General features: G+C 48.6%; 2 protein-coding genes across 3 annotated transcripts in view; one reads left to right on the plus strand and one right to left on the minus strand.

The window, feature by feature from the left end:
• LOC137604347 (protein bicaudal D homolog 2-like) overlaps positions 1-13,094 on the minus strand; it is a 34,346-nt gene extending 21,252 nt beyond the window's left edge. For both annotated transcript variants that reach the window (XM_068328358.1, XM_068328357.1), the window contains exon 1: positions 12,577-13,094. In XM_068328358.1, the coding sequence (XP_068184459.1) occupies positions 12,577-12,816 (240 nt within the window). In that variant the 5' untranslated portion in view covers positions 12,817-13,094. The remainder of the gene's footprint in view (positions 1-12,576) is intronic.
• Positions 13,095-14,879: 1,785 nt separating this feature from the next.
• ptpdc1b (protein tyrosine phosphatase domain containing 1b) overlaps positions 14,880-15,029 on the plus strand; it is a 6,536-nt gene continuing 6,386 nt past the window's right edge. Inside the window, exon 1 of the mRNA XM_068330950.1 lies at positions 14,880-15,016. The gene's annotated coding sequence lies outside the window, so the exon portion shown is untranslated. The remainder of the gene's footprint in view (positions 15,017-15,029) is intronic.

Below are 15,029 nucleotides of genomic sequence, written 5' to 3' on the forward strand. Positions count from 1 at the left end.
TTTATTCTCAGTCAGACGCCATTGGCCCGTTTTGAACGGGTACATTCTCCTCCACCTGCTCACCCCCCTTCTGCTCGTCCATCATCAGACAGACTATTTACATCAGAACGTCGATGTGAGACAGGTATAATCTGTCTAATATCAGTGGAATCCCGTCATGATAATCCTGGTGCCTCTAGACAATGAAGGGATTCCCATCGTCTCAGAGACGTGTGTCTGCAGCTGAGACCTTTAATCTCAACCCCCAAAGCTTGATTTTAGGTTTCTTTCATGGGAGGGGAAACGGGGGCTCGCAGTGCAATCAAGCCGATAATCCCACATTGAGCTGCCCACCCGATGTATAATTCATCTGTAGTTTGCCATATGTTGCACTCATTTTTTTTACATTGGACATGTGAGCATGGATTATTAATCTCTTGTAAAGCTAATCAAAGGCAAGTGTTTAGTCATCAGCTTACAGTCTGGGGCGGCTGTGGTCACATTATGATGCTGCACATAATAATTTATAGATAAACAGAACAGAACCCACCCAGATGATAACGCTGCGAGCTGATTGGTCACCCAAGAACCCTGACATGGAGTAAATGAGGCGTCAGATATGATCCGACTTCTTTCTCTTAACCATCAGAATGACTTTTGTTATTTTCTCAAAGCACAGAAGAGGATGTGACCTCAGTCATCAGACCAGCTCACGGAACCCAGGTCACAAACCCTCCTGTTGCTTAGTGATGGTGAATCAACACACTGGTTTCTCTGGTAATGGGATGTATTCACACCTGGTGTTAAACCCAATCAGTGGCCAGCAGGCTAAACCTTCAGTAACACAAGCGTTGCTATGGTGATGTTGACGGGAGACATCTCAGGTCATGTGATTGGATCACCATACAAACGATGGTTGTCCTCGAATCAGTCCAAAGATAATCTCCAGATTAGACGTCCACTGATAAGGGAGGTGACTCAATCACAACTGATTGATCCCTGCGCAGTAACTGAAGGTGACTGTCAGTGTTCAGACTCCGTCCATGTTGGATCTGTGAAAGAACCTCAATGTTCCAGGAGGTTAAGGAGGACAGGAGGTTCCCTCTGCCTCCAGCTCAGAACCTCCCCAGGGGGAAAGACCTCGGGTCATTGAGGGCAACCGACAGATCAATCCTGTTGGTCTCTGATGGTGTTAGGGGGAGAGGAATCTCTGGTTATGACTTGTGTCTGAGTCAGACCGAACCTCCAGCTCCTGTCACACAAACAGAATCAGGTCCTGACAGTTCAGTCTGATCCTCATCTGCAGCAGAGAACCAGCAAACTGAGGGGGGGGGTGAACCATGTCATGTGATCACGCTTGTTTACTTTACTTCAACTCACAGGGAGCAAATGTGGAAGATTAATCAGAACCAACGACGTGTTCACTAATGAGTAACAGAGAGGCTCGTTATCTCCCCCTACAGGAGGGAATGGGACGGGACAGACGGGGCAGAATTCACTCTCTTCCCTCCACAGATCCTCTCAGGTTATGATTAACTGCCCCCCCTGAAGGATTCTCCACACACCGGACATCCTCAGCATTACAGGCAGTTTTCCACGGCTAAATTATCTTAGAGGTATGGAGAGGAATGTCATACGTGTGAATGAACACGGAGTGTGTGACCAAACAGGAGAACGGGGGTAAAAAGAGGAGAAACAATCCAACACAGGGGGTATTACTGCTGGAGCAGAGCCACAGGGATTGGCTGCACAGCGCAGAGCCGTTGGGTTGGTCACACGCAGGCCAAACACACGCGTGTAGTATACTCATTTCTATTTTCCCGATTTGCCCTGCAGTCAGCGCTACCTACCCCCCACCCCCCCCATAAATACAGAACCAGCTAGCGTTCAAAGCCTTGTAGGGGTTCCTAAAAAATATGTGTGCAAAAACCTGCAGTGAAAACATGGAGAAGGTTCACTGACAGATGATCACCACTGACCCACACCTGGAATATCACCACTGACCCACACCTGGAATATCACCACTGACCCACACCTGGAATATCACCACTGACCCACACCTGGAATATCACCACTGACCCACACCTGGAATATCACCACTGACCCACACCTGGAATATCCTGCACCACGTAAACCCACAGTTAACACACCCAAACACAGCAGCAGGATTTTGTTCTGATGACAAACCCTCACGTGATCGATCAGACGATAACCAGAGGATTGTTAGTGCTGTTGCTATGGAGATGAGCTACAGAGAGGCGGTAGTCCTACGATCCACCAGTGGAGAACACTCCATCAACTCACCCTGGAGATTCCTGCACGTATTAACACACACACACACACACACAGCCACACACACACACACACAGACACACACACACACACACACACACACACACACACACACACACACACACTCTGACACTGATTGGGGTCTTTCTAGTTCTTTCTTCAGATCTGCTGAAAACTACATTGTATATTTAATCCTGCCTTCAGCAGGAAGCGAACCTGAAGCTGAAGCGAACCTGAAGCTGAAGCGAACCTGAAGCTGAAGCGAACCTGAAGCTGAAGCGAACCTGAAGCTGAAGCGAACCTGAAGCTGAAGCGAACCTGAACCCTCGTTATAAACTCTGAACTCTGAACTCGGGGTGGACCTCCTGTCCTGTGAGACACTCATCCACGTTCAATGTAGGAACACAAAGACAGGATGTCTTCACCTTCTCCTTCACCTGTACGGTAAGAACAGGTGTAATACCAGCAGGAGGAGGACACAAGACCCCCCACCACTGACCCGACTGCATCACACTGAACTCTCTCCTGTAAGGCTTTAGCTTGGCTCCAGTGTTATTACAGGGTGTTAACAGTCGTTACGCCTTCAGCAGCAGAGCTCCAGGAACTGGTTCTGAGGGTTTATTTACCCTGGGGGGTAAAAGATCTACACAGCTTCTGCACATGTCAGAAGTGATTACAGGTTCGTTCCTGAGATGAGAACCAGGTGAGCCTGACCAGGTGAGCCTGACAATAACCCGGTTCAGCTCCTTTCCAGAGGCGGGTGTCAGCGGGTCACACGTCTGCGACACGCTGGTGTTTCTGAGTCCGACATGAAGTCAATTCTGCTTCAGTTCAGTCCTCAGTCCATCACAGGAAGCCTCTGTTTACCGGCTCCACATCCCAGCTGCAGGATGGGGGGAGAAGCCGTTTCTCCAGGGCGGGGGGACTGATTACGTCTGCTCTCCTGGGTTCTTCATCACGGTGTGGTTCCATTCCAGCTCCGGCCGATCACACCCGATCGTTTGCAATGCAAAGACAGTCTTATCAGCACCGCCGGCGCCAAGCCTGTCCCCCCCCCGCTCCTATTGACGCCGTCTGGCTGAGATCCCCCCCCCCCCATCCACGCGCCATCACCCCGGGGGACCGGCCGTCGTTATGGTTACAATGCCAGCGACAGAGTGGGAGACGGTCAGTGTGGGCGGGGCAGGATGTTGTCACAGATGGTCATCTCAGAGCTCAGCCTCCTCCTCCTGCTGGGGGGGGGGGGGCGTCGCCAGAGCGCCGCACCTCCCCGGTCAGAGATTTAAGAACGTTCATAAAACATGACGCCGCTCCAGACTGCAGTGAAGCCCCCGTTTGTGTCAGTTATAGAATAATAACGTCATAAACACGTAATAAACATGTAATAATGTAATAAACACCCGGTGAACACGGTGAAACCACTATTTATTACATGTGTCACCATTTCTCTAAAGACACTCCCTGAGGAACCCCCACGTATGACCCCAACAGCTGAACGGCTGACGTAGACGACTGACGAGGGGAGCAGCTGGGCTGCACACACACACACGCACGCACGCACGCACGCACGCACGCACGCACGCACGCACGCACGCACGCACGTGAGTTTGCATTTTCTGTCAAAGTCCAGGGTCAGCAGGAGGAAGGGCAAAGGTCATCCTGTGTGTTTGTAACAGAGTGGAAGCTGTTTTAAATCAAACCTTTAACCTGCGGCTGTTTCAACTCGTCAATAATCATTTATTAGATTAACTTTGTGATCGATCCTCCTGCAGTTCCCCTTCACAATGCTGTGACAAACCCAACCAATCAGGCTCCATCTGCCTTCGTCATGACCTTTGTCATCACTCACTCACACACACACACAGACACACACAGACACACACAGACACACACACACACACACACACAGACACAGACACAGACACACACATACACACACACACACACAGACACACACACACAGACACACACACACACACAGACACACACACACACACAGACACACACACTCACTCACACACACACACACATACACACACACACACACAGACACACACACACACACACGCACACACACGCACACACACACACACACACACACACACACACACACACACACACACACACAGACACACACACACACACACACACACACACACACACACACACACACACACACACACACCACTCTTTGCCACTTGAACACAATTCCTGATAACCTGATCTACTTACAGATTTCACACCCTCCCTCACAAATGTGTCTGAAATGATCTCAACCTGGTGCTGTCCTGACCCCCCCACCCTGAAGACCGTCTCCTGGGGCAGGTCATGCCCTTCCTCCCAGCCGGGCGGAGACAAACCACCTCCTGTTGTATTGATGTCATTAAATCCTGTATGTAACAGTGCACATCTCTCTGGGGGGGTTGAACCATAGGTCAGGCCGGCAGAGCTTCCATATACCCCCACGTCAGATGTAAATAATGAGTTGGGGGGTCAGTAGCCTCATCATCACCAGTGGGTAATACATCATACGTGTGCAAATGAAGCGACCCAGGCTTCATGGAAAACAGCTGATCGCCCCCCCCCCTCACGTCTGCAGCAGAGAACTAGAGCACTGGAAACGTCAGTGAAGGTACAGATTGATCAGGTGTGAATGTATAAAATGTCAGCTTTAGCCCCCGCCATGGAGGACCCCCCAGCTGGTTCCCACAGGTTTTACTGGGGTGCCACCCATCCCCACCGCCCTGCATGCTGGATCCATTGTGTCAAGGATCCGTGAGAGACTGGCACACACCCAATCACAGCCCCCCCTCTACGCTCTAATACTGTCACAGCTATACAAGCAAGACCCCCCCCCCCGGTGGACCAATACAACTCTTGTCATCCCATTTCCCTTCCCATTTAACCCCCTCTCATTCCCAATTTCTTCCTTTCTGAAACTGGGTGAGATTAGGGTACCACACAAAGCACCGACCCAGTACCCCCCCATTTACAAAAGCAGCCTGGGGGGGTGGGGTGGTGGTTGGGAGTGGATGTGGAGCGTGGGGAGAATAGTGAATGCAGATACATTCTGAAGGCACCGTGGGGATGAGGTGAAGCAGGAAGTGGCTCCAGGGCGGGGGGGCGTCCTTTGTTGACGTGTGAATGGACCGTGGCGGTCTGTCCTCAGGGCCCCTCATTTAACTGGTCCATGATCCAAACCGTCCCACAGAATAAAACCTGTCCTCTAATCCCTTTAACGTAGAACATGCAGTTGATGGAACTCCTGTGCTTCAGATAAGGATCCATGTGTCTGGCTAGGGGCGGGGGGAGGGGGCGGGGGGGGGGGCAACCACCATCTGTCCACTTGAAGATACCACAAGTTCTTTGTTCATGCTAAGAAGCTTGAGGCGGTGCCTCCTCGTCCCGTGTCTCTGGTTTCTCGTGGGACGTTGCCCCCGACCCAACCCAACAACAGGAAGTAGAGTCCAAGAAATACAGTCAGACGGGGGCGTAAGACAAAGACGTCTCAGACGTGTAGGATGTTAGTCGACTGACGACTCAACAAACTTATACAAAACTATTAAAACCTATTAAAGGGCCGCTCATTGAAGACGTTTAAAGGCTAATCCAGAGTCTAATCCAGTGTTTTCCTGTTTGGCGTCGCCACCGTGAATCAAACCTGGAGGAAACAGAAGCTTCTGGACTGATGTGGAGCCACATCTCACACGCTTCCTGTCTGCTATAAAAACTCCAGGCCTCACATGAAAACAGGATGCAGAGCGAGGAAGACGGGGGGGGGCAGAGGAAGCACTTCGGTTTGTTTCTGGAGGAGGAAGATTTGACGCAGAGGTTTGCGTGGAGATGTATTTTACATGAAGGCATGTTGATCATGTAACCTGTGACTCAGAAGATTATGGAACGTTTACGGACCATAAACGATCGTAAAGCAGCCGGGTCGTTAACGTACTGAGAAAGTGTCACCACAGCAAGAAATAACATTTGAACTTCAATTAATCTTAACTGGACGGGCAAAGGCTTTGTGCTTGGTCTCCATGGAAACAATTATAATAATTACATCCAATCACTTTTACCATCTGTGGTGATAAAACTAGAGGGTGGTTTGAATGTAATCCGTAGGACAAAATACCAAATGGGATAGAAATGTCAAAATGAAGCCACATAATGAAGACAACCAGTGGACATGGGGGCAGAAACCACAGTGGTTCTTCCAGAACCCCCCCCCCCAAAGAAAGCCCTTCCTGAATGAAGCAGGATGTTCTGGTGGAGGAAAACAGCCACTATTCTGACGTCATCCTCTCCTCTAACCCAGGAATCCTGTCTGATCTGACCGCTGTCTGAAGTCATTGGATTACAGTTGTGGAATCACGACCCTGGGGGGCTGCCGTACCACACGCCTCCATGAACATTGGACCTCTGTGGACGTATCAGTAAGATCTTTGTTTGCTTCTGTATTTCAAGAGGAATCTGTTTAACTGGGACTGTAAGGGGGGTAAAGTAGGGTAAATACAACCATTTCTGACGCTACTCCAACCAACAGCCACATACCAAGAATACTGAGCCCTTCCTTGACCCCCCCCTCGCTAACGCAGGCCTGCACTGCACAAACACTTCAGTCTTTAAACATGAAACCAGAAACATTCCAGGCAGCCCAAACAACCCCCCCCAGACTCCAGCAGCTTCCCACTAACGGCCTCGACTCAACACGCCGAAGGGTAGTTCAGGGCAAAAGCCCTTAAAATCATTCCGGATTAGCGGGGGCACTTCTCCTACAACGCGACGGACTGCGTCCTTCATTATTGTGAACCATACAGCGGTCGTCCTGCAGCCCAGGAGGCGACTTCAGCCGTTGTGAACGATCTTCTGCAGAGACGAACACGTCTCGGACACCTCCACCAGGTTCTTAGATGGAGATCGGCCACAACGTGTGGGCGACTTCAGAACCAGTGACCCTGATCGCACACAGCCGGAATGGGCAACCAGGCTAGGATAAAGAAGACAAGAAGGCAATTTCCCATAAGCACCTGCCAGCCTCTGTGGGGTCAAACGCACAAACCTGCCCCTGGTCAGGGCGGCTGGGCCTGGCAGACGCCCAAACGTCCATAAGCCGGGTGCATAGAGGCTGGGATTGATCCTCTTAGGCCCCGAGGGTAGCGGATTTGAGACTTTATTTAGTGCCATTTAGAAAAGATTAACTGCAGACCTGTCATCCAGCAAAAGACATTCTGAATTAAACAGATGATCACAATCCCCCAACAATGGCGACAGGTTTGGGCCGTAAACCCAGAGGAGTCCCAGATGGGGGCCAAACGCCACCGACTGATCCAGAGATACGGGAAGACTGGAGCCTTAGAGGGCTGAGGGGTTGTGATAAGCCTCAAGAATGGGCTTCCAAAGGAAGAAAAAGAAGAAATAAAGATCATGAGGGTGAGAGACGGACCACCAACCCTGAAGCACAGCTGGGCGTGTCCATCGGAGGAAATGAGGCGGGGCTCCTTTGATCGTTTTTGGTTGAAATTGGCCAAATCAGAATCGTGTGCTTCCCATACTTTCTCCTGGCGTCCAATCAGCATCCAAGCCATTTAGCAGCGCAGAGAGGGCTGAGAGGCACACCAGATATCTTTGTCGGGGGACACTGGGGTGTAATCTTTGGTGATCTGCTGTTTCAAAGGGGACAAAAGTGACCAATCCTTTCAAATATGAGAACAATGGCCGCCTCTCTCAGTCAGGCCTTTGTGGAGCGCCGTGTTCTGCTGGCGTTTAACCCTCTCTACGTTTTGACACCCAAGACCCGTGAACCCCGGGGGGCTGGAGCACACAAAGGACCACGGGTGGAGCTCTCAGACCCCAGGTTCTACCCAGTCCAACAATAATTAGAGCTCTCATTGTCCGGTTGGATTCCACAGCGGAGCACACAGCTGCTGGTACACTAATAGAGACGCTGGGGAGGGTCTTTAAAGGGGTTCTAACACTCGCTGCAGAGCAAACAGGAACCCCTCTTTGTTACAGAGCCTTTGTCTCAGTGGGTCTGAGCGTCATGAAGACATCACACACCTCCACTGGTTCAGTCTGGATGAAATATGACGTCTTTGTGTTTCATCCCATTACAGGTCTGAGGGAAGCCGGGGGGTGAGAATGATCCCACTACGGTCACAAAAGCCTCTCGGGTTCTTTACGTACGCTCAGACGATGTGCAGGAGACGGCGTGTCCCTCAGGACTGCTTTAAGGGTCGGGGGTGTGGCGCATGATGTCACCGTGAGGGGCTTACCTTAAGAACACCACCTCACAGCGTGTGTGTGTGTGTGTGTGTGTGTGTGTGTGTGTGTGTGTGTGTGTGTGTGTGATGTTATTGACTATGAGACTGTCCTCTGCACACGTGATCAGTGGGTAAAAGTCCGTTCAGATTAATCACATCTTTACCAACAGCCTCGCGTCGGAGCGCCGTCTGAGTGGATCGTCCACCAATCAGATTCAAGACGCTATAGTGTCAACAAACATTTGCCCTGAAGAACAATGTCTGAACAATAATACCCATTTTCACTCTGGTGCACCACCAGATGAACCTGTCAGGCTGTTCACATGCAAATCGGGCAAAAGTGGAGTTTAGAGAACCTTTAAATCCTGACTGAATGTTAGCTGGGTGCTTCTAATCAAAGCCTGAGGATGGAGATCCGTCCTCATCAGTGGGTCGGTGCTAACAGCCAGCCGGGGTGTCCCGTCGGTTCATTTAACTGGACGTGTGTTAACGTCCAGCCGGTGAGGGTGTGCGTTCATCCTATTATCGCCGTCTGGGAGATGATCACTCAAAAAGCAGAACATTTACTCGCAGACACAGACCCGTGTCGTTACTAGGCAACAACAGTGTGCAGGACTCCATCTTTCTGCCTACATAGGGGCGCGTAGGTGGGAGGGGGTTTGGAACACGAGCGCTCTGGTCGGGGGTAAGGGAGACGGAGGGATTGGCTCCAACGTGGAGGAAGTTTGCTCGCTGTCACGATGATTTCTGATTGGCTGTTTGCATCCAGCCCTGAGACAAAAGGGTGACATTTGTGCGTTTCAATCGGAATCTGAGCTATTTCTGTTTGTGCATACCAGCTAGTTGTAGGGGGGTCTGGGGGGGTCGCTGGAGACCATCCAGTAAATCTCACACACAGTCGATGGTAGACGATGTCCTCCAGAGAGAGACGCCTCCAAGTCACCGTTTATATCCAACCTGTTTGTGCTGCTGACACGTTGGACAGTTTGACCTCCGCCTGAAGATGACCCAAAAACCACAGAGAGAGATGAAGCAGAGACGCAGAGACGGAGAGACAGAGAGACAGAGAGACAGAGAGACGGACAGACGGAGAGACAGAGAGACGGAGACAGAGAGACGGAGACAGAGAGACGGACAGACGGAGACAGAGAGACGCAGAGACGGAGAGACAGAGAGACGGACAGACGGAGACAGAGAGACGCAGAGACGGAGAGACGGAGACAGAGAGACGCAGAGACGGACAGACGGAGAGACGGAGAGACAGAGAGACGGACAGACGGAGAGACAGAGAGACGGAGACAGAGAGACGGAGAGACGGAGACAGAGAGACGGAGAGACGGAGACAGAGAGACGCAGAGACGGAGAGACAGAGAGACGGACAGACGGAGACAGAGAGACGGAGAGACAGAGAGACGACCTTCATACGGTTTTCTTCGACTCTGGCCCAGGAGCCCCAGAGGAGCGTTGGCTCCACAGGAACTCTTCTATGTGGACAACACGGTCTCCTCGTCTTCACACGGAGGTTTGTTGGACTGTTGGGTTGAGGGGGGGGGGTGCAGGAACCTCACTGTGATCTGACCAATCAGAGCTCTACAATCAAGAGATGAAACTCAGCTGCAGCCCCCTGCCAACAAGTGACTGTACAGCCCAGAGGGGGGGGGGGTGTGGCATTGGGAGCAAACAGGTCAACTGGGACCCAGTCTGAACTCCCCATGAAGGACCCGAGGTAGTCAGACCTCAGGTACCAACAGACTGTTTGAGGCCGTCTTCTATCTGGACCATCTCCTTGTCGTTCCTCTGGGGGGGCTGGACATGAAACAGAGCGAGAGACGCCTCGTCTTCTTCTCTCAACGACGACTGGAGAGAGCGAAGGCCACCGGGGGGGGGGGGGGCAAGGGAAACGTCTGCATGTGTCTCCACTGGAACGGCAGAACCCCAGAGGAGGGAGGAGAAGCTTCTTGGCAAGGAGAAAAGGGGGTTTACCAAAAGACAGCTCCTCAGCTATTAGTTGTTTGGCTGGGGGGGGGGGGGGGGTCAAGAACCCAAATCTCAAAGGAGGACGTGAGAAACAGTGAGCAGGACTGAGTCAGTCTTCTTTCTGTGGTTCTTGGTGGTTCTTACGTTCTTCAGAGTCTTTCTGTCTAAATCACAAGACGATGACAAACTGGAGCAGCAAGAAAACCAGGCAGACAATGGGGGGGGGGCACATCCAGCAGAAACACACACATCCAGCAGAAACACACACATCCAGCAGAAACACACACATCCAGCAGAAACACACACATCCAGCAGAAACACACACATCCAGCAGAAACACACACATCCAGCAGAAACACACACATCCAGCAGAAACACACACATCCTCTATCTGACTCACGCGTTCCGCCTGAAGTCACCCTCCACATTCCTTCCATTCCCACAGGGTCAGAACTCGTTCAGTTCCTCTCTCTCTTCTGAGCGGGAAGGTTTGAAATTCAAAATGATTCCCTCCCCTTTCAACTAAACGACTGCTTCTTGTTCAGACGAAGATGTCTGTAGACCTGGGGGGGGTCAAACTCATTTTCACCAGGGGCCACATCTGGATAAGGGCCAAATGTAACTAATAAATGTAACTAAATGTAACTCAGTGTAATGTAACTAAATGTAACTACTCCTTAATGTAACTAATAAATGTAACTAAATGTAACTCAGTATAATGTAACTAAATGTAACTACTCCTTAATGTAACTAATAAATGTAACTAAATGTAACTCAGTGTAATGTAACTAAATGTAACTACTCCTTAATGTAACTAATAAATGTAACTAAATGTAACTCAGTGTAATGTAACTAAATGTAACTACTCCTTAATGTAACTAATAAATGTAACTAAATGTAACTCAGTGTAATGTAACTAAATGTAACTACTCCTTAATGTAACTAATAAATGTAACTAAATGTAACTCAGTGTAATGTAACTAAATGTAACTACTCCTTAATGTAACTAATAAATGTAACTAAATGTAACTCAGTGTAATGTAACTAAATGTAACTACTCCTTAATGTAACTAATAAATGTAACTAAATGTAACTCAGTGTAATGTAACTAAATGTAACTACTCCTTAATGTAACTAATAAATGTAACTAAATGTAACTCAGTGTAATGTAACTAAATGTAGCTACTCCTTAATGTTAAATAACTGAATTTCTGACTGATTCTAGTTCCAAACATTACAGTTAGACAGAAAAAACATGTTTGTTTGTTTCTCTGTTCTAACATAAATCCTTTTCATTTGTCAGGTTATTAAACCCACAGAACTCCATCAATCAAGGATCAAACTATCAATCAATAAAGAAAAATAACATCAGACACAAGTTAGGACGTTAACTTTGTTCACTACGTTTAGTCAGAGTTAAAATGGGCTGAACTACTGCATTGTGGGAAATGTAGTTTTGGTCAAAGTACACTGACCTATTTATTTTTAGACACTCTGACCTTCTATGTTGTTGCGGGCCACACTAAATGATGTGGAGGGCCACATTTGGCCCCCGGGCCTTGAGTTTGACACAATTTTGGTGTAAAGTGTTGGTTTTTGATAGGTCAACTGAACACACACAGAGAACACACCTGGAATGACTCGGAGCGCTTCTACTTTTCCAAATCAAACAAGCACTGAATGTAATTAAAGATTAAAACATGATGAAAGGGGCCAGAAAGAAGTGAAGCAGCAGGAATGTGTCGAAGGGGCCCTAAGAGCTGCACATTCAGATGATGCATAAATAAATAAAGATTGCGGTGCAATGGGGGCCACAGGCGGGGGGTGGGGGTGACATAGCCGACCCCCCCCCCCCATCCTGCAGTATTGACCTTGTAGGATGTTATGGCTTTTCATCTAAGTGTCATATTGCATCGATGAGATCATTCAAAACTGCCAGACTAATCATTTAAAGGTGACTTCTAACCCCCATGGGTCCACACACACAGCCGTGTTTCAGGATCGATCAGTGAGAATCAGGAATAGCAGATTAATTTTCTGATTATCGGAGTGATTTTAGCACACAGCCCACCTCCTTCAGCTGGTCCAGCTCCTGCCTCACCGCCTCGGCCTCGGCCTCCAGGTCCTCGTACTGCTGCTTGAGCTGCTGCTTCTCCTCCAGCACCGCCAGCCCGTACTCCGCCGCCTGGATCTTCTCGTTCGTGGTGTCGCTCAGCTCCCGGGCAAGGCGTTCGATTTCGGCCCGCATCCACTGGGGCCCGGCCTCCAGCAGCATCACGGCGTCAGGGTAGCCCTGCTCCTCCGAGGACATGGTCTCAAGGGGTCGATCACCCGACGGGCGCCGGCCGATCGGACGGGGGTGTCGGAGCGTCTTCCTCCGGGAGGTGTCACCTTGAAGGGAGGGGGGCTCACATTCGTCTGGATTTAAACTGCATGGTTGTTTCGTGGTTGTTTCTCGTCGCTGCGCCGGTGACCTGTCCGGTTATCTCCGAGGGTGGAGCTGGCCGTTAGCTCCTAAAGACGCTCCATCGTGTCTGACCGGCGCTCCGTTCTCCTCTCCCCGGCTTCTCGGAGCCGTAAAGCCGCAGCAGGAGCACAAGCTGCTCGGGGGAGAGAAGGGGGGGACTTCTGGTTCTCACTTTCAAAATAAAAGTATCGTCGAAATATTTAGGAAGTAGATGATGTATTATTTCCTATTTTTCTACTCTACTGCCGTTAAAGAAATACAATATCCTAGATATCAGAAGGAACATAAAGACTGTGACAAGGAGCTGATCTGTATTTATATTATTGATAAGGATGTTTTATTTTGAAGGCAGATTTGATAAACGTCCGGTGTACTCCTCCCGTTTACATCCGCTTGTTTGAAGCGGCAGAACGGTCCGTGTGGTGAAATTTGATCCACCCACACAACCAGCTGGGGCACTACGACAGAGCAGCAATGCCTGTCGGGAAATACAGTACTGCTCATACGTCAGAACCACGTAAGACTACGACCGATCGCAACAGCTAAACTTCATTTCCCATCATGCTTTGTTCGGTTGCACATGTGGAGCACGGAAATGTGTTCGCTTCTATGACATCGACGGACAGCTCCTGCCCCCAGCGGCTGGTGCCGCACGGCTCTGCTGCCACCTGGCGGAAGGTTTATGAACAAAATGTTGAAACTTTTTTTTTTAGAAAATAAGTATTTAATTTATTGAGATCTGTAATTATAATTCCTCGTCTCTATTTCATTACATCAACGTTACTTTAGCTTCACGCTAAAATCAGATATATTTAATTTTTGTTCATAAACCCAGCGTGACCTGGCTGGTACTTCATTCCATGTAGACCACGAATAGTTTGTGAGCAAAAAACACAGGGTTAATCAATACTATTGATTAATACTGTGAACTTTTTATCACCATGTGTAAAAATAATGCTTTGAACACAAAAATTCATATAATATAGAAAAAGATTAGTGTAAATACATGCTATAATGACTTTATTTTATGATGCTACCCTTTGCTATACAATCATAAATAAGACATTAAGAAAGACAGAATGATCGAATGAAGTAAGAATAAATATACAGTACCACGCAGATTTAGGATGAAAGAGGGTGGAATGGATAATGCACAGAATTGCTCCTAAAATCAGAAACTGAAATAGGATTTTTATACAAATACAGAATGTCCAGAAAAGATTTCAGTCATTATATTGTTGCATTTTAGGTTTGCATTGGGGATCATCAGCTTGTTGTTCTCTTCGAATGCTGTACATCAGCAACCTAAATGCAACCAGCTTTAGCGAGGTAAAAGGTTAGCTAATCTGATTTTATCTACATTAAGCACTCACTATTTGTAGCAATGAATTTTAGGGTGTCCATTTCAGGAATCCTCTGAACATACATGTATATGACCAAAAATCCCATGTGAATCTTTTTCACAATCATAGACCTGCACATTATAAAGATAACTTATTGTAGACATTATAAGATTATAAGGTTTGTTAAATAGCTGGACTGGTTTTTACTCATTATAATTCTAAACATTAGCAGACAGAATCACTGAAAACTATTCCACACTCCAACAGAAGGCAGCGATGTTTTAGGAACAGTGGGTGTTTTAATTGAGGGAGGGTGCTCTATTATATACCTTTGTAGTAATGAGATTAGTGGTGTAATCCAGGAGGAGTCAGGAATAGCCTTACTCTCCCCCCAGAGCAGCAGGAGTCTGTGTGTTAGAAAAGATACAATTTCTGCATCTTCACATCACATTCTGACATTTTTCTCAGACCTTAGTCATTCTAATGAGATACTGGTTTAAGACGAAGGATCACAGGATCTTACCGGAACTTGTTTAACCCCACAGCAGAGATAATCTGGGACAAATCAAATCAACCAAAGGCACAGGACTGACTTTCTACAGAGCTGGAGAGGCGTCAGAGCTGTGAGGGTTCATGTGGGTGAAGCGATGAAGCTGTTGTCTTCTGGGATGGTGGCTGCTAGCATCTCACCTCAATCACAGGTAAAAGAGTTTT

This window comes from Antennarius striatus, chromosome 2 (genome assembly GCF_040054535.1).
Source record: "Antennarius striatus isolate MH-2024 chromosome 2, ASM4005453v1, whole genome shotgun sequence".
Classification (NCBI taxonomy): Eukaryota; Metazoa; Chordata; class Actinopteri; order Lophiiformes; family Antennariidae; genus Antennarius; species Antennarius striatus.